This window comes from Pungitius pungitius, chromosome 6, assembly GCF_949316345.1.
Source record: "Pungitius pungitius chromosome 6, fPunPun2.1, whole genome shotgun sequence".
NCBI classification, from domain to species: Eukaryota; Metazoa; Chordata; class Actinopteri; order Perciformes; family Gasterosteidae; genus Pungitius; species Pungitius pungitius.
This window is the reverse complement of record NC_084905.1, coordinates 14365402-14390398: the sequence shown is the minus strand read 5'-3', so window position 1 is coordinate 14390398 and position 24997 is coordinate 14365402. Positions and strand designations below refer to the sequence as shown.

Below are 24997 nucleotides of genomic sequence, written 5' to 3'. Positions count from 1 at the left end.
CACTCGTAATCTGGTTGTGTATATGTGGTGATTATGACTTGAGCCTTCACTTAGTTTGATACATTTGTTACTGGTTTTTCTTACTTTGTTTTCAGGCTGGTGGGACGACTGAGAGGAGTGCCCACCCTGCCACCCAAGCAGGCAGCTTCTCTTAAAAAATCAGTTTTGTTGACCTTGAACTGTGTCTCCAGATCGAATTTGGATCCAGTCCTCATCACAACCCTAACAGTATAATCCTTTCCACCTCCTTGGTCTCGGGTTTCAAACGTCCTTATTTAAAATAACAGTTGGTCTAAACAAAGCTTGTGTTGTCTGGAAACTCTGAGTTACAATAATGCAGAAATTTGGGTTTGGTCAGATTCTCCTGATTTTGTCAATGGGGCTGCTTACAGAAAATAAATGCTCTTCCACAGATTAAACAATATCGATTTGCAGCCTTTTACTAAATGTACTTTGGCAAAAATATGGGTCTGAAGTGCCATGCTGAGGGCAACCTGACCTTGTTGTGAGCGCTACTTTTCAAGTGTGTGTTAACTATCTTTCTCAATGTCTATGATTATGATGTTATTTACATTTCATTAGGTACATTATCTTCACAATGATTTTGGTTTTTGTGCTTGTATTAGTATTTCTACACACTGTTCATTCTTTGCAAAGTGGAATTGTATGCATAAAACAAATAAATATTCTAAACCCAACTAATGAAGCATCAGAGTTGCATTGCTTTCTGTCAACAGCTGCAACTGTCTCATTGGCTGAGGTTTAAACTTATCAGGTCCGATGTGGAATGGTCAACAGAAGGGGCGGGACTGTAATCGAAGGAACTATCCTCACTCTACTATAAAAGTGGGTGCACGTTTACATCTTTCTCACAGCACCCAGTGAGCTGAGGAGATCACTTGTTGTTGTGAGCCATGGTGATGAAGTGTACTGTGTGCTTTGTGGCACTGGCCTTGCTTGGTAGCTTCTGTAAGGCTCAATGGGGATTTAACCCAAAACCTAACCAGAATCCAGGGATTCCTCCGCCCATCAAACAGGTTCCTCACAATCCCCAACAGACAAAGCAGACATTTGAGAAACCTCTCACCTGGAAATACCCTCAAGATCCCGACCCTCTACCCAAAGAAAATGTGCCTTTCGAGCTGAGATCTCCTGTGGCTGCTTCATCTGTCTCTGTAGATTGCAGAGAGAAGATTGTTCATGTGGAAGTCAGGAAGGACATGTTTGGGACAGGACAGCTCATCAATCCCGCTGACCTGACGATGGGAAACTGTGCTGCTGTTGGAGAAGACACTATTGCTCAGGTCTTGATTTATGAGACAGAACTGCAGGATTGTCTCAGCACATTAACGGTAAGCATAAGGAAGATGATTCAGGTTACTGAAAAATCAATCAAGTTTTATAATGTGAGGAATATTTATTTAAACTTTTGAAAAGAATGTTCATGTCTAAGTTTAAATGTTTGCACTGACATGTATTTAGCGGACAGAAGATGCCATCATCTACACCTTCACCATGAATTATGCTCCCCAAGCTCTGGGCTCCTCCCCTGTGGTGAGGACCGGCGAAGCTACTGTAATTGTAGAATGCCACTACCCAAGGTGTGTACCCTACCAGTTAGAGGTGTGGTAACACAAAGAAATAAATGAATTGAATTGGCTCCTCTCAATGGCTGATGCACCATATTGTGAGAATCTTCTCAATCTGCATTCTAATGAAACCATTTAATCTTTTAGGAAGCACAATGTGAGCAGTCTGGCTCTTAATCCCGACTGGGTGGCCTTCTCTGCGGTTAGAATGGCACAGGAATTCTTGTACTTCACTCTGAGACTCATGACTGGTGAGCAAGAGAACAATGTATCTGCACAATTTAACTTTTGTGAAATCTTGATTTAAAATAAGTATCTGTCATCATTGCACTACACAGATGACTTCCAGCATGAAAGACCAAGCCCCCAGTACTACCTGGGAGACACCATCAACATTGAGGCTACCGTTACGCAGTTCTTCCACGTTCCCCTCCGTGTATATGTGGAGAGCTGCCGTGCTAGTCCACCTGTGCCCAAGGGCTTCAGGCCCATTGGCTATTCCTTCATTGACAACAATGGGTGAGATACTTTAATGGTTTAATTACATTTGTTCTGCACAGGTAAAACTAATTACCACCACCACAATTCCCCCTTCTCTAACGTTGATTTGTATGGTTTCTCTGCATGCAGGTGTTTGCTTGACGCTAGGCTCACAGGCTCTCATTCGATGTTCATGGCTCGCACTGCGGACAACAAGCTGCAGTTCCAGTTGGCGGCCTTCAAGTTCCATGCAGTTGACAATGGCATAGTAAGCATTTAATAATTTCTTTTGTACGTCAAAGTCATTGCAAATATAAAATCAAGTAATAATCAAAATCCTTCATTTTCATTGCAGCTGCACATCACCTGTTACCTGAAAGCATCGTCTGCTTCTCATGCCATCGATACTGAACATAGAGCTTGCTCCTGGAACAACGGGTGGGTCTCAATGTGTGCATGATGAAGTTTGATTGAGGGATTATTATGGTATTTACTGCTTGCATCTCTCTTTTTTAGGTGGTATGAGGCAGGTGGAGATTTAGACGTGTGTAGCTCTTGTGAAAATGTATCTGGACCTGTGCAACCTTCACCTCCACCTCCTTCAGATCCAAAGGGAGGAGCTGCTTATCCTGAAAGGAAGATTCGTGATGTGTCCAAAAGTGGAGGTATGTTACTGAAAAATGTTCTAAAGCATTTGATATGATACGAAAATTCTTTAGAGAATCACCGTTTTGCATAATTTGACACATGTCTTTTTTCCTAACTTCTAGTTTTGGAATGGGAAGGTGAAGTCACCCTGGGTCCCATCCACATTGCAGAGAAGATGGTTGTTTGAGTCGTTATGTAAAATCCACTCCACCTTCTCTGTCTCAGATTGCAAACAACTTAGTTTCAAATAGCAGTTGGTCTAAACATAGTTAGCTTGTGTCATCTTGAAACTCTACAACAATGCAGAAATGTTGGTTTGTTTGAATATGTAAGAAACTTATTCTGTCAATGATAATGTCAAATTATTATTATTTTCTAAACACATAGTATTCAGTTGAAACAACAAGTGACTACAAGCTCAATCAACTTTGCCTTAAAAAACAATGTTTAGAAAATTAGAACATGCCAACATAATTAAACAACTTTATTGTCTGAGTTGAAACTAAGTTAATCTTCATGTTGAGGTAACTTGCCTTTTAAAAGCAGCGGGTGATCTTTCATTAGAAAAGAAAAGATTCTCTTCATATTGTTTTAAGACCTTTCATTCAATCATCTGGTCAGCGGCGCTGTGACATAAGCTCCCTCTTTAAAAAACAGCATTGGTCCTGATACAACAGTTAAGCAATATTGTGAAATCATTCAACAGCCAGTCTTTCTTTCTTTTTCTGCCTTTTTTAATATACACACATAAAATACTACTCCCACGGTGCCCATTGTGTTTACCCTTGTATAATTGTGAAAACACGCTTTGTGTGCTTGCATTGAGGCTGCTTACAGAAAACAAATAGTCTCCCGCAGATTAAACTCTGTTGCCAGTCTGGTTGAAGCCATATCGATTTGCAGCATTTCACTAAATGTACTTTGGCAAAAACATGGGTCTGACATGCCATGCGAGGGCAAGTACACCTAACCCCGGGTCAGCCTGACCTTGTTGTCACCGACACTTTTTTAGTGTATGTCAAATAACTATCTTTTCTTTCTTGCTTTTAAAAAATGATTACACTTTTGATGCTAATTTTTATTTCATTAGGTACATTATCTTCACAATGACTTTTTTTCGGCTTGAATTAGAATTTCTACACACAGTTTGTTTATTCTTTTCAAAGTGGAATTGTATGCATTAAACAAATAAAAAAAATCTAAACCCAACTAATGAAGCATCAGAGTTGTATCACTTTCTGTCAACAGCTGCAAACGTCTCATTGGCTGAGATTTAAACTTATCAGGTCCGATGTGGAATGGTCAACAGAAGGGGCGGGACTGTAATCGAAGGAACTATGCTCACTCTATCATAAAAGTGGGTGCACGTTTACATCTTTCTTACAGCACCCGGTGAGCTGAGGAGATCACTTGTTGTTGTGAGCCATGGTGATGAAGTGTACTGTGTGCCTTGTGGCACTGGCCTTGCTTGGTAGCTTCTGTAAGGCTCAATGGGGATTTAACCCAAAACCTAACCAGAATCCAGGGATTCCTCCGCCCATCAGGTTCCTCACAATCCCCAACAGACGAAGCACACATTTGAGAAACCTCTCACCTGGAAATACCCTCAAGATCCCGACCCTCTACCCAAAGAAAATGTGCCTTTCAAGCTGAGATCTCCTGTGGCTGCTTCATCTGTCTCTGTCGATTGCAGAGAGAAGATCGTTCATGTGGAAGTCAGGAAGGACATGTTTGGGACAGGACAGCTCATCAATCCCGCTGACCTGACGATGGGAAACTGTGCTGCTGTTGGAGAAGACACTAATGCTCAGGTCTTGATTTATGAGACAGAACTGCAGGATTGTCTCAGCACATTAACGGTAAGCATAAGGAAGATGATTCAGGTTACTGAAAAATCAATCAAGTTTTGTAATGTGAGGAACATTTATTTAAAATTTTGAAAGCAATGTTCATATCTAATTTTAAATGTTTGCACTGCTATGTATTTAGAGGACAGAAGATGCCATCATCTACACCTTCACCATGAATTATGCTCCCCAAGCTATGGGCTCCTCCCCTGTGGTGAGGACCAGCCAAGCTGCTGTAATTGCGGAATGCTACTACCCAAGGTGTGTACCCTACCAGTTAGAGGTGTGGTAATAACAAGAAATAAATGAATTGGATTGGCTCCTCAATGGCAGAAGCACCATATTGTGAGAATATTTTCAATATGCATTCTAATGAAACGATTTCATCCGTTAGGAAGCACAATGTGAGCAGTCTGGCTCTTAATCCCGACTGGGTGGCCTTCTCTGCGGTTAGAATGGCACAGGAATTCTTGTACTTCACTCTGAGACTCATGACTGGTGAGCAAGAGAACAATGTATCTGCACAATTTAAATTTGTCTAAATCTTGATTTAAAATACGTATATGTCATCATTCCACTACACAGATGACTTCCAGCATGAAAGACCAAGCTCCCAGTACTACCTGGGAGACACCATCAACATTGAGGCAACCGTTACGCAGTTCTTCCACGTTCCCCTCCGTGTATATGTGGAGAGCTGCCGTGCTAGTCCACCTGTGCCCTTGGGCGTCATGCCTATTTCCTATTTCTTCATTGACAACAATGGGTGACCTATTTTAATTGTTTAATTGAAGTTGTGCAAACTAATGACCAACACCGCGTTTCCCCCATCTCTAACGTTGATTTGTATGGTTTCTCTGCATGCAGGTGTTTGCTTGACGCTAGGCTCACAGGCTCTCATTCGATGTTCATGGCTCGCACTGCGGACAACAAGCTGCAGTTCCAGTTGGCGGCCTTCAAGTTCCATGCTGTTGACAATGGCATAGTAAGCATTTAATAATTTCTGTTTTACATCAAAGTCATTTAAAAAGAAAATCAAATATTAATCAAAATCCCCATTTTTCCTACAGTTGCACATCACCTGTTACCTGAAAGCATCGTCTGCTTCTCATGCCATCGATACTGAACATAGAGCTTGCTCCTGGAACAACGGGTGGGTCTCAATGTGTGCATGATGAAGTTTGATTGAGGGATTATTATGGTATTTACTGCTTGCATCTCTCTTTCTTAGGTGGTATGAGACCAGTGGAGATTTAGACGTGTGTAGCTCTTGTGAAAATATACCTGGACCTGTGCAACCTTCACCTCCACCTCCTTCAGATCCAAAGGGAGGAGCTGCTTATCCTGAAAGGAAGATTCGTGATGTGTCCAAAAGTGAAGGTATTCTACTAAAAAACGTTCTAAAGCATTTTATATGATATGAGAATTAGTCAGAGAATCACAGTTTTGCATAATTTGACACATGTCTTTTGTTCTAACTTCTAGTTTTGGAATGGGAAGGTGAAGTCACCCTGGGTCCAATCCACATTGCAGAGAAGATGGTTGATTAACTCAATTCCCAATGCCCATTGCTATGGCCATCAAAATAAACAGTCTTGTTGGTCCAACATTGTCTACATGTTATTTACTTGCTTCTTGTTAATAGTTCAGTTTAAACAAGGAAAAGTAACCACATTTGCTCCAATAAATGTAATCAACATTTGACTTATATAAAATGAAACAAAAATGTGTATCCTTTGTTTGATCCAAAATATTATGTATGGAACAGAACTATGAGGGGCCGTGAGGGACATTATTCAGAATACCCTCTCACACACACAACTGGAATGCTCTCACACACACTACTGGAATCCTATACGCTCACACACACTACTGAAAAGCTCTCACACACACTACTGGAATGCTCTCACACACACTACTGGAATCCTATACGCTCACACACACTACTGAAAAGCTCTCACACACACTACTGGAACACTCTCACACACACTACTGGAATGCTCTCACACACACTACTGGAACACTCTCACACACACTACTGAAAAAGCTCTGACACACACTACTGGAACACTCTCACACACACTACTGGAATGCTCTCACACACACTACTGGAATGCTCTCACACACACTACTGGAACACTCTCACACACACTACTGGAATGATCTCTCACACACACTACTGGAATGCTCTCACACACACTACTGGAATGCTCTCACACACACCACTGGAACACTCTCACACACATATATGGAAAGCTCTCACACACACATATGAAATGCTCTCACACATACTAGTGAAATGTGCTCATGTTGTGGAATATAACGGTTCAGTGGTGAATATGAGCATAACAATTAAAAAAGAAGGCCTTCCTTTCAACTGAAGGAAACAGGAAGTCCACACCAGGAAGTGCATGTGCTCTTACTGGATTTGAGCTAGTACTTCAACCACAATGCGTGTTTACCTGATCCTCTTTTTTTTCCACGTCCAAACTTCATTTTCTGAGGTGAGAGGAAATGAAGAGGATATTGTACATTTTTTTACTAGTGCTCTGCAATGCATTGAATCATTGCAAAGTGAGGAGTCCAACAATTCCAGTGAAGAGAGACTTTATAGAGAGCTTGATGATCATACACGAACTCTATCTGCATTTTTTGCTGTGTCCAGATATGGTCCTGATGATGGTGATGTGAGTAATCTACTAGGATCATTGTTTAGATGCTTCCGCAACTTGCTTCATGAACATGAGGCCAGACAGAGATCCAATGATGTGATCAACAATTTGATACTCCCAACAATTTTGACTGGCCATCCAGGTCGGCCCCAATACAGCATAGCCGCCGAACAGATTGCTCACTGTGTATCCATTGGTATGACATGGCAGAGAATTGCATCGTGCTTTGGAATCAGTCGAAGAACCCTATACAGACACAGACAAACTCTGGGAGTTGGGCCATTAAGATTTGCAATATTGTCAAATCAAGACCTGGACAGCGTTGTGACTGATATACTACAGAACACTCCAAATGCAGGTGAAGCATACGTTCTTGGAAGCCTGAGATCACGTGGCTTAAGGGTTCAGCGTTGGCGCGTCAGACAGAGCCTCGATCAAGTGGATCCCATCGGGCGGTCATTTAGACGCCGTCATGCCATACGCCGAAGGGTCTATAGTGTTCACGCCCCCAACCAATTATGGTAAGTTGATTTGTAATAATACAAAACAGTTGTTTTGTATTATCAAAAAAAATCAACACTTTGATATACTTTGCAAGCTTTACATATATCCTTTTTAATATAATGTACTTTATATCTCCCAACAGGCATTTTGACGGCAACCACAAGTTGATTCGATGGCGGATGGTCTTTCATGGCTGTGTCGATGGCTTCAGCCGGACCATTATATACTTACGGTGCTTATCTAATAACAGAGCCTCAAGTGTCTTGTCATTATTTTTGGGAGGAGTAGAGAACTTTGGTTTGCCCTTACGGGTCAGATGTGATCATGGTATGGAAAATATACGTGTTGCCCGTTTTATGTTAGAAAGAAGAGGACTGAACAGTCGTAGTGTTATTACAGGGGTTTCAGTACACAACCAAAGGATTGAGAGACTATGGGCAGAACTGAATAGAGTTGTATCTAGACACTTTATTAATATTTTTTACTTCATGGAGGAACATGGTATACTGGATTCATTGAATGAACTACATCTATTTTGTCTGCATTATGTTTATTTACCAAGAATTGAAAGGGCAGTAACAGAATTTATCAACCAGTGGAACAACCACGGCCTGTCCACACAAGGGGGGGCGACTCCTCTTCAGCTGTGGCATACAGGGGTCATAAACAATGTAGGAATCCACCCCATTATAAATGGTATTTTTGATGACGAGAACTATGGCATCGATGAAGAAGGGCCATTACCTGAACTTCAAACCAATAATAACGTTAGAATTCCAGACATTGATGTAACCATTAATGAGACTACGATGAACAGTATTCTACAAGTAGATCCACTTGAAAACGATGGGAACCATGGAATAGATGTGTTTTCTTCGCTTCTGAATTTTCTTCTATAATATTGTTATGTAAGGTTTTTTTTAAATTGTTTTGTTTACTTGATTTGTGCAGTTTTCTCAGTGAATTACAAGACAGTTATGTTAAAGTTTCAATATTGTTTTATTAAAACCAAATGAACAAAAACGAGACAAGCGGAGACGGAGACAGGGAGAGGGAAAAACAGATATAAGAGACGGACAGATAAGAGACAAATGGGGGACAAACAGACAGACATGCGAAGAGAGACATACAAGAGACACATAACATGGGACAGCGCATGATACTATGTTCACGCCTAATGGCCAAAATTCTAATTGTATTACCTTCAACAGTTGGTATGAAACAGTATGAATACGAGACATAAAGGAGAACATTTGTCTCAAACGTTACCTGAGTCAGTTGAATTGCAGTGGAAATATAAAATACACCATGACTCAAATTTCTTTAAAAATTGAAAACTTAACTGCCAAAGGCAATATCATTTAAAGGGAAGTGGGCAATCTGAAATGCAACGGTTGACTATCTTTTGTTTTTTTTCATAGAGCATATGTTTATGCCCTGCCAAAGCCATATGTGTTTCCCAATGCAAAGTCAAACTTCTCCTTGAACAGTTGGTATGACACATGTAGTGGCAACTTTATGCAGTTCACACATGTGTTGGCCATAGGGAACATTGGTGTAGAGGAGAAGTCGTCATCTTCTTTATGAATGAACTGGACGGAGGGAGTTGGAGAAAACCCAATAGGTGGTAAAACAGATGCTCCAGTTGCAAAGGACAATATTTTCTGTAATTTGGATGGCCCTTCTTCCTCTATAAAAACAGAAAAACATTGTCAGTGGAAGTTGGTAAAAAAATAAATACACATATGTTTACTTGTACACTAAACTGACAATTACCCTCTGCATCCTGGAGATAGTCTCTCCAGAAGGGAACAACTATCTCCTCAGCAGCTCTCTTGTTGCTCCCTTCTGGAGACAGCCAAATGCTGAAGATATCATCCACCTGGTCAGCAGTCAGTGGGCTTGGCTCATAGCAGAACAGGGGGCGAAAGCTTTCTGGATGCCTTTGGATTTTCTCCAGAACCCCAAGTGTTTTCAGTCCTTCACAGAATCTGTACAAATGAAATGGAATGGAATTTTGAAGAATTTAATTAGGGTTCCTAATTCACTTGTGCATTATCAATTTACTTAGTTTTATATGAAGACAATACATTTTGTTGGTCTATGGGTAAAATCAGAGGTGTGGACTCGAGTCATGTGACTTGGACTCGAGTCAGACTCGAGTCATGAATTTGATGACTTGAGACTCGACTCGACAAAACGTACAAAGACTTGCAACTCGACTTGGACTTGAATACCGATGACTCGTGACTTGACTTGGACTCGAGCCCTTTGACTCGAGAAGACTTGCTACTTCCCATGAAAACTGGGGGAAAACATTTTCACACCACCGCGCCACTCTGTTTATCTGCATCAGTCAAAAAAATGTGCGCCACCTGTATGCAGAGAGCGCGCGCTGCCTGAACAACATCCAATCACTGCAGTCCATTTGACCTTATCAACGAGACAGCTCGTCCATGGTTACAAAAATCGGGATTTTTGAACCCGGATTCAGACTCCGATGGAAATCCTCGCCAACATTATGTCAACGTCCGTTTTAAAGTAGTGTAATGAGCTGAGTTAAAGTTATTAGTTAATCAGTTATGCAGATGTTGCATGTGTTCACGTTATGCTCCGTTACCAGCTGTAGTTACGCGAGACAACCCGAGTTTTGGGGGGCCGTGTATGCGGAAGTGTTCGTTTGGCGTGGTGACGGCCAAGTGACCGAAGTTGAGTTGTTTTATATAAATAAATGCAGCGGAGTTGCAAGCCAGTCATCGCCTCCTTATTTACGCTGCAGCATTGGGGTGAGCGTTACAGCACTATAACACAGTCACAGTCGATCCACCATTACCCTTCCCTTCGTAGTCTAGGTCTGTGAGGCAGCGCACCATCACCCAGGGTTCCCCGTCCCCACTATAATAAAATGACTCGAAATGACTCGAAACTAAAATGGTACGACTTGTGACTCGACTTGAGACTTGTTGGCTGTGACTTGTGACTCGACTTGGGACTTGCTTCGTCTTTGACTCGACTTGACTCGGGACTCGAGGGCAATGACTTGAGACTTGCTTGTGACTTGCCTAACAGTGACTTGATCCCACCTCTGGGTAAAATTCTGATTGCTATTCTGAATAATCTGACTCCAAACAACCAACACCTCTGAATACCTTTGAAATGGACCATGAACCCTGTGGATGACCTGGAACATGACAATGTCATCTACCAGCAAGTCCCTGTCTCTTATTGATCGCATCGGCCTCAGACATCCTGCATTGGCCAAGTAGTCAAGCAGCGGGGCCTTTGACATCTCAAGTTCCTCAAGGGTAGTACTTTCAGATACCTAGCATCATAATGAGTATAAATAAAAATTAATAAGGAAAATACACTTTTTTTGACTACAATGATGTGTTGAATAGTGGAGGAATTAAAACTATAGGAAGTGAGCATTCAGCAATGAGCAGACTGGGATACATTGATACTACCTCTCAAAATGGAAAACGGCAAGAGAATATTGTAATGTAACCTAATTCTAATGCAGGATAACATTTAAACTACCAACTGACCTTTTTGACTTTTTCCAAAAGTTCCATGTCAGCTATGTCTTCTAGCACTGGTTTTGCTGAACCATTAACCAGAAGAGAATATACTGTTGGTGAGAGGAAGTTTGGTGGCGGACCGCCATGTACCAAGCTTACAGCAATGGCTCTGCCAGCTGTGTAGTACCGGTCCTCTCTTAGAGCTTCAAAACAACGATATAAAAGGAAATGTAATATTGATTAATACATAACTACCACATAAAATCATGGATTTCATTGTGCCATTAAATACATTGTAAATCAATTCAAAAGCTAAAGTTATATATCTCCATAAATTAATATGATCATTACCAGCACTGTCAAGAGCAAAGTTCTTGCTGTTTTCATTTCCTTCAAACATGGGTGACCTGGCCATGGTCTCCATCAGCAGCCTCAAGAATTCTCTCCTTGGCCCTCCTAAATCAATCCCTTCCTCGTTTCTCCCCATGTCATCTGAGAATTTTACAGTGATCATCAAGTTGGGGTCATAGGACACCCTTTGGAATCCTCTCACAGCTCCGTCCCAGACAGCAGAGTGATTTATATTAAATTTGCATTGTTGTTTTGTGCTTATTTTGCTTGAGAGTTCCAGCAGTATCTCTTGAACCGGGGCGTTTTCTGCACTATGAAGACAACATTAAAAAAAATTATTAGATATGACATAATAATCTAAAGATGAAATAGTTCATATCAACTATCTGATCACATCATCCTCAATGACACATTATCTGTTTGTGCTACTCACGTTTGACTCTCCATACTGGCAATTATAGCCTGGTTTAATTCCTCATCATCTGAATAGTCATCAGGAAGAGCAGCCATAAGTGTTAAATATGAAGAGTAGTCTTCATTATGACTGCTTGTGCCAGGGTTGCCATCATTTCTTGCAAGGCAACCTCCATCGTGGCCACTAGTGCCACTTCCTTGCATTGCTGTAGGCCTTTCAACAACACTGCTGTTGGCGTGTTTGATGCCATAGCCATGTTCATCACCACTGCTAGTGCCAGGGTTGCCATCTCCATCATGACTGCTAGTAGGGTCATCCTTACTTCTCATTCCTCCATCACTTGTAGCAACGTTGGTGGTGCTAGGTCTGCCAGTGTAGATTTGTGGACCATCAACTTCCAAACAGTCATCATCCTTGACTGTTACACAACTGCTTAATGTTGATCTGGTAGTGATGTGGGAACATTCATTTTCTTCGTCGGAGTCAGTCTTAAAAAGAAAAGAAGACCAAAAAAATATATATCAAAAGTAAATATTACAACTTTGAAATGAAATTGAGATTTATTACTATTATTTACAATTTAGATTGCTCTAAAACCTTTGCTTTAATTAAATATATATTGTATACTGCTAAAAGTAATAAACCGTATATATTTATTTTTCAAGACACATTTCACTAAATATAATTGTATTAAAAACAAAGAAAAAAAGGAAAGAAAACTTACTAAAAGGATCCTTGATGGTCTCACATACAGGCCTTTGGTTTTAAAAACCTTATGGATTAGCATCCCATTCAGCTCCTGGCCCTCCTGGAGTTTCGGGGACACCAGCTTATTGCCACAAGCCATTAGAAACTGGAGGCTACAAAGAAGATGGGGATATTACAACAACAACAAACGCTTTTAGGCTATGTAGTTTGTTGTACAATGGTGAGAGTGTGTCTCTCTTTGGTTCCTAGTTCTTATTAGATATGCGACAGTCATGTAAATTGTATAACAAATGCTATTGTACTAGGTTTGTAATAATGATGATTGCACTCGTTGACCTGTGTTTGTTTTCTATGAATAAAGATTATTATATAATTAATTACAAAGCAAGAAAAAAAAAGTCTTTACCTGACATCCTCTGGAATGTGCTCACCAAAACTATCTCTGATGCGTTCCATAACAGTCTGTTGGTCCCAGGCCTTCTGGAATTCAAAGGCACTGAGGATGTGCCCATGTTTGTGTAAACGTAATTTTGTACCTTGTCTGCACACTATTCCCCATGATGGATTGGGAAGTAATATTACGTCCTTGTTGAAATGGTCATGCTGCTGTGACCGAGCTCTGAAATAAGAATAACTATTAAGATTAAATGAAAACAGCCAGTGCGCATTAAGTCATGCTACCATAGATAAATACAATTCACAGATCACAGTCGTAGAACAACGTACAAACTTGTATAGACAATAGATATTTTAATGACGTCCAGTTTGACAAGAGCCAAATACTAACCAACCAACCCTCCATTTGCCTTACATTATATATTTCCTCTTGTTTTACCGCAAATATTTGAAAGAGCACTCAATTATAAACTCCTGCTTTTTTCGTTGTTGCTTTTTCATATTTTGGCAGACAATGAAAGAAAATATAACGTCAGGCAGCAGTAGTCGGTTCACAGTCCAGTTTGTCCCGAAGACGATTTCGTTCAGCGATCAGCAGGTCGTAGATTTCCTTCACGTACATCCCCGTAGCGCCACAGTGCATTTCCTTCAACCCCATCGCGGATATTGCAGGTGCAGTCGAAATACAAACCGCTGCATCCTATTGCTTGTTATTTGCTCGGCGAAATTGCTAGCCGATTTTCATCATTCATTTCATACACCAATACACCACATTCCTGGTTTTAGTTTAACCCAATTCCCACACTTACTCCTTTTGAGTTAGATATCGTTCGTTGCATTCATTCAGTAAGCTAGGCTAGTGTCCTAGGGGTGATCTAGCCAGCTAGCAAACTGCACACGAAATATTTCAAACTCCGATACGTATATTTACCTTTTTCTCCTCGTGCCTTTAGATGTCCACGTGCCGAAGTGCTGTTGCGCTTGATAGCGGGGCGCACAGTCCCTCCCGACTGGACCCGCAGCGGACAGCGTTACGCCGCTACGCTGCCGGGACGGAAAGAGAGCTGCTAGGTGGCTGTCGACTGCATCTGCACCTGGAGCCGCGGAAACGACCGGCTGCTGCCGAACACTTGAGACATTAGAAAGTGTTCTAATTGTCTCCGCTGAGGCCAATATATTGTTAATTAACGCCGCTGCTTCGGCTAAGTTACTTGAAGGCTGTTGAGCAGTTGGTTGAGCTGACATTATTGCACAGACCTTCCATCTGAATCAACTTCCGTTTTAACTGAAATACCTTCCGTTTTAACTGAATCAACTTCCGTTTTAACTGAAACACCTTCCGTTTTAACTGAAATTTGTTATGTGTGTGTGAGAGCATACAGAACTCTCCAGTTCTTAGACACTCATTAGATGTAGCCATCACAGAAAAGGCCAGATATTCTCCCCTCTTTTCAATATGGAGAGTTAAGAAATGGACTATGATTTGTTATTAGTAAACATCATAAAGATAACAGCCAATTGACTGAAAAAGACAAACACCTATCAAACATTTAATTTTAAAATGTCTTAATCCACAATTTCATTACTGTTTGTTGGTTTAATGGCCTGATAAATCATCGACGTCCAAGCACACTATAAATGCAGTTCTTCTGTTAAGGGCTTGTTAACATTTACCTCCGCCGTGTGGAAAAGACGGTAACCTGCAGTTTAGCTGAATACAGTAGGCCTACTGTTCAGTACCACAGGCAGTGGACAGCTCCACACTAGAATGACAACATGTATATAGTCTAAAACACAGTACAATATGACGCCCCACAAAGTCTGGGGTGTGATTCAATAATTAATTACTCACTTTAATCAATGGAAGGAAAATAGATGGTAATAGTAAACTAAATGGGAAAAGTGAACTGTATGATTGAAGGCCGGAAATGAAAACTGTAGTTCTATTAGACCTTTCTCATGTTTAAAAAAAATAGTATAGCAACTACCTTGGGCTTGTTCTGCCTGCATCCACTCAGGACAGGCCGCTCACTCGGTAAAGGCACTGACGTTATAACGTCACAGCGCCCCCCCCCCCCCCCCCCCCCACTCCCGCTCCTCTGGCTCCGCCGCATCCGTCGTGTGCCACAGGCAGACATTCGACGAGGGGAAAAGAAGACCGCGGTCTTACGCTGCGCTCTACTGCTCTGCGCGGACGTTTCAGGGAGGAGGCGGAGGAGGAGGAGGAGGAAGAGGACGAACAGGGTTGTAATTTAGTTTCACCGGTTTTGTGCAAAATCTCTGAAGATCCCTTTTGTTTGCCTTTGCGTCCACCCCCCTCCCCCCCTCCCGCCCCACTACCCTGCTTGTGTGGATGGTTAACTGCGGATTTGATGGTGCTGAGCAGACTCATCTGAATGAACGCTTGCGGCCAGAAGGGGGGCATCTGTGGTGCCGCGGAGAGAGACGTCTCTGTCCACACGGCTGCGTCTGTCCTCTGTCCTCCGTCCATGTGCTGGTGAGTGGACTGCACGCCTCCCGTGATTTTCTGCAGTCCCTCTGAGTCATTTGTGGAAGAAGATGGCGGACAGGGCTGAGATGTTTTCCCTATCCACTTTCCATTCCCTCTCTCCTCCTGGTTGCAGGTAAGAGCCTACTTGTATAGATAAGGGGGGGGGGGGGTGCACATGGTTGACGACTGGAGGAAATAACTGCGAGACTTTTTGTTGTTGTGACTCCAACAAAACGCGATTTCAATAACCAGGGCCAGCAGCCTAATAGGAATTGTAACCTGCCTTCAAGAGGTGCTGATGGCTTTGGAGCTGTCACGTCGGGCAGCCGCCCTGCGCATTCTCTGTGTGTGAGGCCCACGCCCTGCTGAGTGCATCCAGGCAAGGGCACATTAATCCTTTGCGGAAGTCCTATTGATAATATTTCAAACGGCTCGGATGTGACCTGTGCAACACACAATATGACAAATGTGCCAGGACACAATTGTGAATCTGCTTGTCTTACCAGGGATCAACTAGTGCAGAATTAGCGACAGTTTCTTCCAAGGTTGTTTATTATGTTGCAATATTCCAATCTGCTTTGCCCTGAGGGCTATAATATATATATATATATATATATATATATATATATATATATATATATATATATATATATATATATATATATATATATATATATATATATATATATTATCGTTATCCTAAATTGACAGCATTTGCAAACAGCTGGAGCAAGCCATTTTATTTATCAAAAATAAATAATGGGACAAACTCCCTTCTTTTCTCACTCCCTTGATACTTGATATTCTGTCACTCACTCCAAGGTCTTGCTTGCATTAACTCAACGAGTTAAATAGTGATCAGTTGTGTCTCGGTTTTCTCAATTACTTTTGTGTGCATTCAAAAGTACACACACTATTTGTGTTCACTTCGTGGCAACTTTGAATCATCAATTTTACCAATAAGAGGAGTGATCTGGCCTAAATATTAGGATTGGGAACATGATTGTAGACTGTTTTTCTTTCATGGATAGTGCATTGTTTATTCAACCAGTGTTCTTCATGTGTGTGTGTGTTCATCTTTTGTGTCAATGCTTTTTGTGTGAGACTGATTCATGGATGAAACCACCCGTGGTGTGATGGTGTGGAAGAGTAATCGGCCTTACATAACCCTAACATTGTTTCCAATGGGCGACATAATCCATACGGGAGCCCGCCTTTCTCTCCCGAGCTCCAGAAATGTATCACAGACTGTAATTTCTCCTGCACTGAGGGATCCTTCTTTACACTGTAAACACAAACCTCAAAAGATACACCTTTATAGATAAATGATGCACTTTACAGTTAATGTAACCTTTTACTTTTGTTCATATTTCCTCTAATATATCTTATTTTTAGGTCTTACAGAAGTGGGCTGAATGATGAATCCCAGTGGGTCGTAGATTGGAGCCATGTGGTTGTTTATCAGCATAGTTTAACCTCTATATAAAAGAAGTTTTTTTTGTGCAAACCATCTGGCACATGCCCAACAACAAGGCTCTTAGAAGTAGAACGTAAGCAAATCGTTATTATTTGTTATTACCCTTATATTATTTGTCCCTTCATCAATGTTATTAAAACTTTAAAAAAAATATTAGTTAAAGCAATAAAACCTACATCCTTTCAAATGTTCAGAGTAGTAAACATTATGTATTTAGATTTTCAGCAGAATAAGTAAAAGCTTTTGAAACCATTGTTTTTGGCTTTAGATAACTGTGACCGACATTTTCACTCTTTTATGAATAGCTGATAAATAACGATATCAATGATGGAAACCATCTTAAATTGCAGCCCTTGATTCAACAACAAATCGAAAGGTTTTGGATTGGATTTTGATATCATTTGATAACGTATATACACATTTCATATGCGTGTGTCAAACTGGACTTCTATTCCTCCAAAGTACGTCAATGATTTCACTACTAGACTAAGACAGTCGATGTTCTACTTTTTCCGTCTGAATCCTTGAAGGATGTTTTTGAAGGCAGAAGGGGGAGGTGAGGCGTCAGTATGGTTACCATGGGGTAAGAAGCTTAAATCCATTACAGATCCATTTTAGCATAAGTGTTCCATTTCTGTCTCTTTCCTGCTGCATTTCTGTCTCTCTCTTTGTATTTTTGTCTTTCCTCTCTTTCTCTCCCGCTCTCACACTCTCTGTGTACAACCAACACGTGCCATGTTTCTTGCATGTGATTAACTGCAGTGGCTCTTGCTATAGAATTATTTTTCTATTTCTACATCCATTTCATGCCGTTCATGAGATTTGTCCCCATCAATTGTCAAGTTAGTTCACGTTGCATGGCTTTAGGAATTTAAATACAACCAAATCAACTTGAAATAAAGAGATCAGAGCTCGATGCATCATCTCAACCTTTGGGTTCAACGATGACATGATACGCAGCTTTTGATCCACCAACAGAGAGTGCTTCATTAGGTTAAACGAATGAGTCGTGAGTGTGAGTGAGGGTGTGTCTCACTGACAATGGACAGTGGGCAAAAAGCCTGGGAAATTGATTTTTTTTTATTGAGTCAGTAGCAGTAACACATCAGATGTCCTTTGCTTTTGAAGATGATGATGTTACCTGGAACCAGGCGCTAATGGTTGAAAGAGACAGAAGACTGTTTCCTCATGAATTCTTCTCATGTTGATATATATCTAATGTATATATACAAATGCATCTAATGTATACAGTATATACAAATGCATTAGCATTTACTTCATATTACTTTGGTAGAAGATAAACTATAGTGGTTTATATGTGCAACAGATAATCATTTTCTTATTTTCATAATTGGTGATTAAAAGAAAATAATGAAAAATGTCCATCTGCAGGTTTTTTTTGTGTGCTAAAGGTTCCAGAACCTTTACCGACTCAAAAGTTTATGCCTATTACAAAACAGCTAATTTCAGAATCTCGACCAATCCAATGTTGGGCTCTTAAATGATCAATATATTCTACGGATATGAGCATGTTGAATAGATGCTGTTAATAAAATATGGCATACAGCAAAACTTTGACAGAACTATTCAAGCAGACATGGCTTGAGTATTTATGTTCTGGACGTGATAGGAACAGAGGCGGCTGAGAATAACTGTTTGTGCGGATGTGGATTGTTTGAGCCTGAGAATGTCAGTGAGGAAATGAAAAGCATACCTGCAGCCCCTCGGAGGCTTAGCAGTGCCAGCGATTCCTCGGTGTGCCGTATAGCAGCGAGATGACCGGCACAAGTGGATGTTCACTTTGTGCTTACTTGATTGATTCTGGTAGGATTCTCATTTGGAACAAGAGGCAGAGACTGATGTGATGTAGGCTTTTCTTTCCACCAAAACCGTCAGATTCCCACCCTAATTATTCACGAGCAGCGGAGTAGTGCTTGCAAGGGATGTGACAGCGTGCCGTCGGATTAGCTGTGAGTTGTACACAACGTGGCATGACAGGAACTGCACACTGACTTTGATGCTTTGCAGAAAGACCGACAGGAAATGTCGAGACTGCAGTGGTGGCTGCATCTCACCGAGCGATATTAATTCTGAGCTCAAAATGATGCTGTATGTTTCAAATAAGGACAAGGACCATCTAAGAGAGAATAACGGGTGTGTGTTGTGCGGTGTACCTGTATGTTTGTGTGCATTGGGGCCGTCACAGAGGACTTTTGACTGACTTTTTTTTCAGGTGAAATGGGGGCACAAGGCTGTTGTGACGTGCATTGCAGATCTACAGGAGAACTCCACCCCCAAGCAGATGAACACACAAACAAAATGGAGTCTGGAAACATAGCAAAATAGTGGGAAACAACAGAATTGTGTGACTTCAAACGGCTGTTTTTGTGTCTTGGTCCTGAAATATCTGGCTGAGATCTGTATGTCCACCTCAGTACGGCGGAAGGGAATGCAATTTAGTTATTGTAGACTATAACTTTATGCCATTTTGTGCTATGTGGTTGTGTTATGTTATTGAACAAATACGCATGATCTACTTTTAAAATTTAATCAAATAAATGATTTTAGTCAGAATTTATTTTTCAAAATTCAAAGGCTATAATCCTCAGAGCATTACAGAGCATTCAGGTTTTCTCATGTGGCTTAATGTTGTACTGCAGATATATATATTGATGGCAAAATGTTACCAATATACAATCTCCTGTGACCCAACTGCCTCTTTGGGAATGACCACTGGTTCCACCTGCGGTGGCAGCTTCATATGTGCCACCAAGTAAACAAGTTCTGTGCACTTTACAAATGTAATATTTCTACTTGCTACACAAGTCTTGCTCCCTTAATGTCCGACAGTCCAACCGCTCTGTTTCTGAGGAACTCTGCAAGGCTTAATCCAGAGACAGAACATGGGACTAAATTATATATATATAAATTACTATATTTGTGTGATGGTGACAGCTGCCTTAGATACTGTTGTTTTTCCATTTTACACAAACACAGCTTCACTGATGGTGTTTGGTGGGTACGGTGTTCATTAGTGACCTTATTTCTCCAGGTTTGGTTAAGACATTTAGACAGATTAAGTTGTTTTTAGTTGCCCTTCTGCTTGTGTTTCTGTCCACGTGTAATAGTCCTTAGGTCCCAAACCTACAGCCACTTTCCTTTTTTGATGAATCTAAATACATAATAACACGTTGCTCTGTTTTAAAGTGTACAGCACTAGTAACTCGACACCAGTGGCATAAAGTCATTTAAGTCCACTATTTGACGCTATGTTATTCATTTTACAAATATATTTTAAATCTCCAATAATATCTGTCATTTCATTTCATGTGGCGCAAAAAACAGTGCTCAAAGTTTTTAGAGTTTAGTGTTTTAGTTATAATTAAACTAAATATTTTTTTAAATTGGGATACGGCTGACATAAATTGTGGAGTTTTGTCAAAATTCAAATAAATATTGTTGTCCTGCCAATACAAAAATAAAACCATTTCTCCACGAAAAATATAATTATTATTCCATATTGCAAATTATTTGGCAATGAAAATATCAGTCAAAATAATAGCAAATATATTTTTTTCATCTCCCTCAAAGTGCTGAAAAGATCATGATCATTTAGAAAGACGAAATTTCTGAAATATTTGCGGTAAAACCTTTATTCTGCTGGAGCATGATGCAATTTTCATTGACACATTTGAATGTTTTCGTTTTTTTAACATACAAATCCAACTAGATCTAATAGCTATCAAATGTCAAAATGACATTTAGACCAAGTGTATATTGTGTATAAATTTATCCCAAAAAATATGTTTTGGATCATCATCAGGCTCTTGGCATGAGGGCATGGACTGAATCCTTATTTTCTGATGGGGTCAACAGTCAGGTCAGGTTACACTGAGGACACTTAGACAGCTGCAGCGAAGCCCAGGCGGTTGTTGCTGCGGTCGTAGACGGAGTAGTACTCTCTAAGGAACACATCTCCCATGATCCACAGGGGCAGGCCATCTTGAGAGGGAAGGTAGGTGGGGGAGATGCCCACTGAGCAGAACTGGTATCCGTTCTGGTAGTTCTAGAGGTGGAGAACAGAGACAAGAGATTAGAGATGTTTAAAACGTCCACACAGATGGAAAAAAATGTGGCATGCACATAAAGGCACACATATGCATGCGTGTAGTGACTTACCTGAGAGATGTAAGCAGAAGGAGGCAGAGGGAAAGACACGCCGTTGATAATGAAGCTGAGGGTTGGCAGGTTGTTGATCTGGCTGCAGTCCACCGTGTACTGGAGATCAGGACAAAAAAGAGAGACTGTTTGATAGCAACAGAAAGTCGTGACCATGACAAAAAGGTCCAGTTTGTACAATGCTTCATAACAATCCAGCTTCTCTTTTCATGCTCAGGTTTTCCCAGTGACCGTGAACTGCACCACTCATTATGACTTTAAATATGGATAGAACTGTATCTTCATGATGAATAATATCAGTGCTTCAGAGTGTGTGTCCGTCGTTCCATTGGTTGTACCTGTCCATACTGGTTCTGTTGAGCTCCAATGGCTTGCATAATGGAACCCAGAAACTGACTTGGGGCGGTCAGCATGGAGGTTCCCGTGTCCACAATGGACTGGCAGCCCTGAGAGCACCAGCTGGTCTCTTGACCATTGATCTGGAATCTGCAATTTAAGAGAGTTAAGAGTTTTAGTTTTTTCTTGCAGTCTCAATAGAACAAAGAAAATAGGCACTAATCAATCCAGCAAAGGAAGATCATTTGACATGTTAATGAACTGTTGACAAGGACTGACCCCTCAACGCCAATCTGCCAGTAGGTCTGAGAGGTCACGGGGGTCCAGTAGATCTGGCCCTGGTACATGCTGTTGTCCACTCCTCCGAAAGAGAGCATGCTGCCCTGCTGTCCTCCTCTACACCAGACCACAAACCAAAATGTATCGGCTCTCCGTACAGTATCATCTGAGGCTGTGTATCCGTAGGGTATACTTTACAGTTCTGAAAAAAGAAGCCTTGTACCTGGAAAGGTAGAAAGCGAACATGTCGGCATTCAGCAGGTTTTGACTCATCATGTTGTCCACGACGGGGGTCTCTCCTCCAGCCGCTATGCTCGGGTAGGACAGGCCGAGGATGCCGTCAAACTTCGCCACCACAAAGTTCTGACCAGGCTCGTTTGTGCTCAGACCGATCTCCTGGTTATTGATCACGATGCCGCCAACCTAAGGGTCCAAAACCAAATGATACTTTTAATTCGTAGACTGTTGTCAAATGTAGTCATGTGACTGTAGATAGCATTACATAAGTGAGACCTGTTGACGCTATACACCATTAACATTTTTTTCTTATTCAGTGGTATTGACAGATATTAAAGTGAATTTCTTTGTGTTTTCAAAGTCAACACATAATACCCACATAAAAAGCTGCTGCACATATTGTTTGTATATTGAAGTTCTCCCAGTCCGGTACACTGTTAATATTGTGATGTTTATTCAGTTTGTTCGGCCTGTTTGACTCACATTGACGGTGTCATATCCAAAGACCCCGTAGAGGCTTCCAGCTCCGTAAGGCAGGTAGAAGGACTGTCCCTTGCCGGAGTAGGTAGAGGACTGCTGGGGGTTGAACTTTGTGTGTGCGTCTGTGAATCGCATTGATCGGGATTATCTCTGGAGCCATTTCCACCAACGTACCCACCTGCCTCGCAGAGCTGTTTGTGTTCAAATAATTCACTTGATCATAGAAACCATGTGCTGAATCTTTACTAATAGTTGCTGGGGCTTCCCAAAGACCAACAAATGCAAAGTGGCATGCCTGTAATTACACTTGAACTCTAAATCCCATGTCTGCACAACATCTCTTGGAAAAAGGATGTTCTGCTCGCTTGGCCCTCAGGAAGAGTTCATCACATGCAAATATGTTTTTAGAGTGTGAGAAATAAGGGATTGTGCAGTAAAAAAGCCTGTTAGTTTGTACTCACTGCAGGCCTGAGTGTTGCAGTAGACAGAGTCCACCCACAGGTTGGCAGAGCCAGTGTCAAACAACACTTGGAAGGACTGGGGAGGTGTTCCAATACTGATGGCGCCATAGTAGGTGGTCTGAGGAGCACATTGGTGTGAGGCAAAGAAAGAGAGGAACAGAATAAAACAGTATTCAGTAAAAACCCACCAGTTAGTGGTCTGAAACTAAATGTAAACGTTCCATAAGCCTTAGGATGTCTTACATCAGCGTAGTTATTGATGTACATGTTGGCAGAGCCAGCAAACTCATCAGTCCGGTACTTGAGAGCTGGATCCTGGTAAGGCAGCACGATCCCTTTCCCCCTCAGGGCCTCACGCATGGACTTGTACTTCTGCAGAGGGATCCTGAGGAAGGAGAAACACAAGCAATGTGACTTTTACTTTTTGTCACTTTAGCAGTGATTCTTTCAAAGTATCTATATATAGATGGGTATTTTTTAAATCAAAAGCACATCATTGAAAATTTAAAGAGGTGTGGTTTCCTTACTTGACGATTCCCTCTGCGAGCACCACACAGACCAAAACAGCAACAAGACACTTCATGATCCCGCCTGTACACAAAGCACTCCTGGATGGATACAACTCTGCTTGGATCGGAGTAGGCTTTATATACACATGTTTAGACCCATATCAGCCAGAGCTTTATCAAAACCTCTGTCATATCAGTTAAGACAGGGTGACCCCTAGCGCCTTTCTCTTAGAGGCTACATACTTGATTTGAACATCTAACCTCAGCCAAAAACCTCATTACCAAACAGAACGTGGACATAATTAGATGTTATTCATTTGAGGCATCTCATGGGCACACTGAATAGCTCATTGAAGTACTTATTAAGTACTAGTTCGTATTTACTGCACTATTGCTGGATATTGCATGTTCCACACAAAAAAGAAAAAGCTTTGTAGAAGACAGAGATAAATGAAGTGATACATGTAGAAGTATGATGAATGTGTAAATTGTTAATTTTCGAAGTACTGAACTATGGCTATAAATTCTAAATTTAAAGTAATTTCTTGCATTTTGTAATACAAATAAAGCATAAACATAGTATCTAGTAAATATCATTTCATAGTCTTTACAATTGAATTACAATTATATTTAAAAAATCAACAGCAAGGTCAAGCTTCAATATTTGTGTCTAACTGAAATTTTCCACAAAGGAAAACGAAGGAGTCATATCAAGACTTTGGTATCAGCCTAACCACACCATTTTATCAAAACCTTTGTGCCATTCAGCTAATCTTTAACTTTAATAGTGTTCAACGTTTGATAGCTTTTTACAATCATAGTTTAAGCACATGCAACTTATAAAATATATGTTTATGTACATTGATTTATTTTTATTCTTTGACTGAATTATAGTAATTGATCAGTATAATTAGCTTTTTTTCTTTCTCTCAGTAGCTCATTTTGTACATTAAAGCAGACTAGTAGCATGGGGGCAGTTTGATCAGAGTGACCTTTTCATGAGACCCCCTTTGTTATAGTTTTAGATGCATCAGCACGTCCTCATTTTATTACCAATGACATTGTGTAGACAGAAGCCTAGATGACTGTGTGATGGAAGCGAAGCTTGAATCTATAGCTAACGTGCACTGTCGTTATCTTTGAAGCAAAGCTGCAATGCGGCATTTCTTTGAACACAACTGAGCTCCTGCTGAAACTAATGGGGCGAAGATGCGATGGAGCCTAATAAAGAAATACTTGCAATGCTGCAGCTCTGTCAAGAAACATATACAATTCCCTTTTGTACTGGCCGGCTGCCAAAGTTTGGAAACTCCGGTCTACGAGGCGCTTGCCAATAATTCACTGACAACTCTTTTTACATCATTCACATGTTGTACGATTGAATTTAAACTTTATTTTGTTATGTTGCCATTTAATTAAC

General features: G+C 40.9%; 4 protein-coding genes and 1 pseudogene across 5 annotated transcripts in view; 3 read left to right on the top strand and 2 right to left on the bottom strand.

Moving 5' to 3' along the window:
* Positions 1–851: 851 nt before the first annotated feature.
* Positions 852–3934, top strand: LOC119195561 (zona pellucida sperm-binding protein 3-like). The gene is made up of 8 exons (XM_037450581.2): positions 852–1352; positions 1483–1601; positions 1737–1840; positions 1928–2108; positions 2220–2337; positions 2425–2507; positions 2586–2734; positions 2840–3934. The coding sequence occupies exons 1-8, from the start codon at positions 915–917 to the stop codon at positions 2902–2904; spliced, it is 1257 nt and encodes a 418-aa protein (XP_037306478.2). The 5' UTR covers positions 852–914; the 3' UTR covers positions 2905–3934.
* A 163-nt stretch (positions 3935–4097) lies between these two features.
* LOC119195562 (zona pellucida sperm-binding protein 3-like) lies at positions 4098–6118 on the top strand (annotated as a pseudogene).
* Positions 6119–10428: 4310 nt separating this feature from the next.
* LOC134131245 (uncharacterized) lies at positions 10429–14684 on the bottom strand. Its single transcript, XM_062563009.1, has 7 exons — positions 14060–14684; positions 13139–13351; positions 12749–12884; positions 12043–12512; positions 11610–11920; positions 11286–11461; positions 10429–11062 (listed from the first exon to the last, which is right to left on the bottom strand). Exons 1-7 carry the CDS (start codon positions 14371–14373, stop codon positions 10667–10669), a joined length of 2016 nt encoding a protein of 671 aa, XP_062418993.1. The 5' UTR covers positions 14374–14684; the 3' UTR covers positions 10429–10666.
* A 553-nt stretch (positions 14685–15237) lies between these two features.
* Positions 15238–24997, top strand: part of mapk8ip2 (mitogen-activated protein kinase 8 interacting protein 2) — a 25290-nt gene continuing 15530 nt past the window's right edge. For both annotated transcript variants that reach the window (XM_037450578.2, XM_037450577.2), the window contains exon 1: positions 15238–15752. In XM_037450578.2, the coding sequence (XP_037306475.2) occupies positions 15688–15752 (65 nt within the window). In that variant the 5' untranslated portion in view covers positions 15238–15687. The remainder of the gene's footprint in view (positions 15753–24997) is intronic.
* On the bottom strand, positions 20718–23709 carry LOC119195564 (gastricsin-like). The gene is made up of 9 exons (XM_037450584.2): positions 23596–23709; positions 23312–23453; positions 23069–23186; positions 22611–22729; positions 22114–22313; positions 21891–22007; positions 21614–21761; positions 21276–21374; positions 20718–21162 (listed from the first exon to the last, which is right to left on the bottom strand). Exons 1-9 carry the CDS (start codon positions 23649–23651, stop codon positions 20998–21000), a joined length of 1164 nt encoding a protein of 387 aa, XP_037306481.2. The 5' UTR covers positions 23652–23709; the 3' UTR covers positions 20718–20997.

What these genes read in the sequence shown, in the direction of transcription:
- LOC119195561 (XM_037450581.2), top strand. Translation starts at nt 915, where the DNA reads ATGGTGATGAAGTGTACTGTGTGCTTTGTGGCACTGGCCTTGCTTGGT. An exon ending in TCCTTCATTGACAACAATGG is followed by an intron (nt 2,109 to 2,219) that starts GTGAGATACTTT and finishes CTCTGCATGCAG; the next exon opens with GTGTTTGCTTGACGCTAGGC. An exon ending in ATGCAGTTGACAATGGCATA is followed by an intron (nt 2,338 to 2,424) that starts GTAAGCATTTAA and finishes TTTTCATTGCAG; the next exon opens with CTGCACATCACCTGTTACCT.
- LOC134131245 (XM_062563009.1), bottom strand. Translation starts at nt 14,373, where the DNA reads ATGTCAGCTCAACCAACTGCTCAACAGCCTTCAAGTAACTTAGCCGAA. An exon ending in AAAGGCACGAGGAGAAAAAG is followed by an intron (nt 13,352 to 14,059) that starts GTAAATATACGT and finishes TTCTTATTTCAG; the next exon opens with AGCTCGGTCACAGCAGCATG. An exon ending in CTTTGCTCTTGACAGTGCTG is followed by an intron (nt 11,462 to 11,609) that starts GTAATGATCATA and finishes GTTGTTTTGAAG; the next exon opens with CTCTAAGAGAGGACCGGTAC.
- LOC119195564 (XM_037450584.2), bottom strand. Translation starts at nt 23,651, where the DNA reads ATGAAGTGTCTTGTTGCTGTTTTGGTCTGTGTGGTGCTCGCAGAGGGA. An exon ending in TTCGCTTTCTACCTTTCCAG is followed by an intron (nt 22,008 to 22,113) that starts GTACAAGGCTTC and finishes GGTCTGGTGTAG; the next exon opens with AGGAGGACAGCAGGGCAGCA. An exon ending in TGGCAGATTGGCGTTGAGGG is followed by an intron (nt 21,762 to 21,890) that starts GTCAGTCCTTGT and finishes CTTAAATTGCAG; the next exon opens with ATTCCAGATCAATGGTCAAG.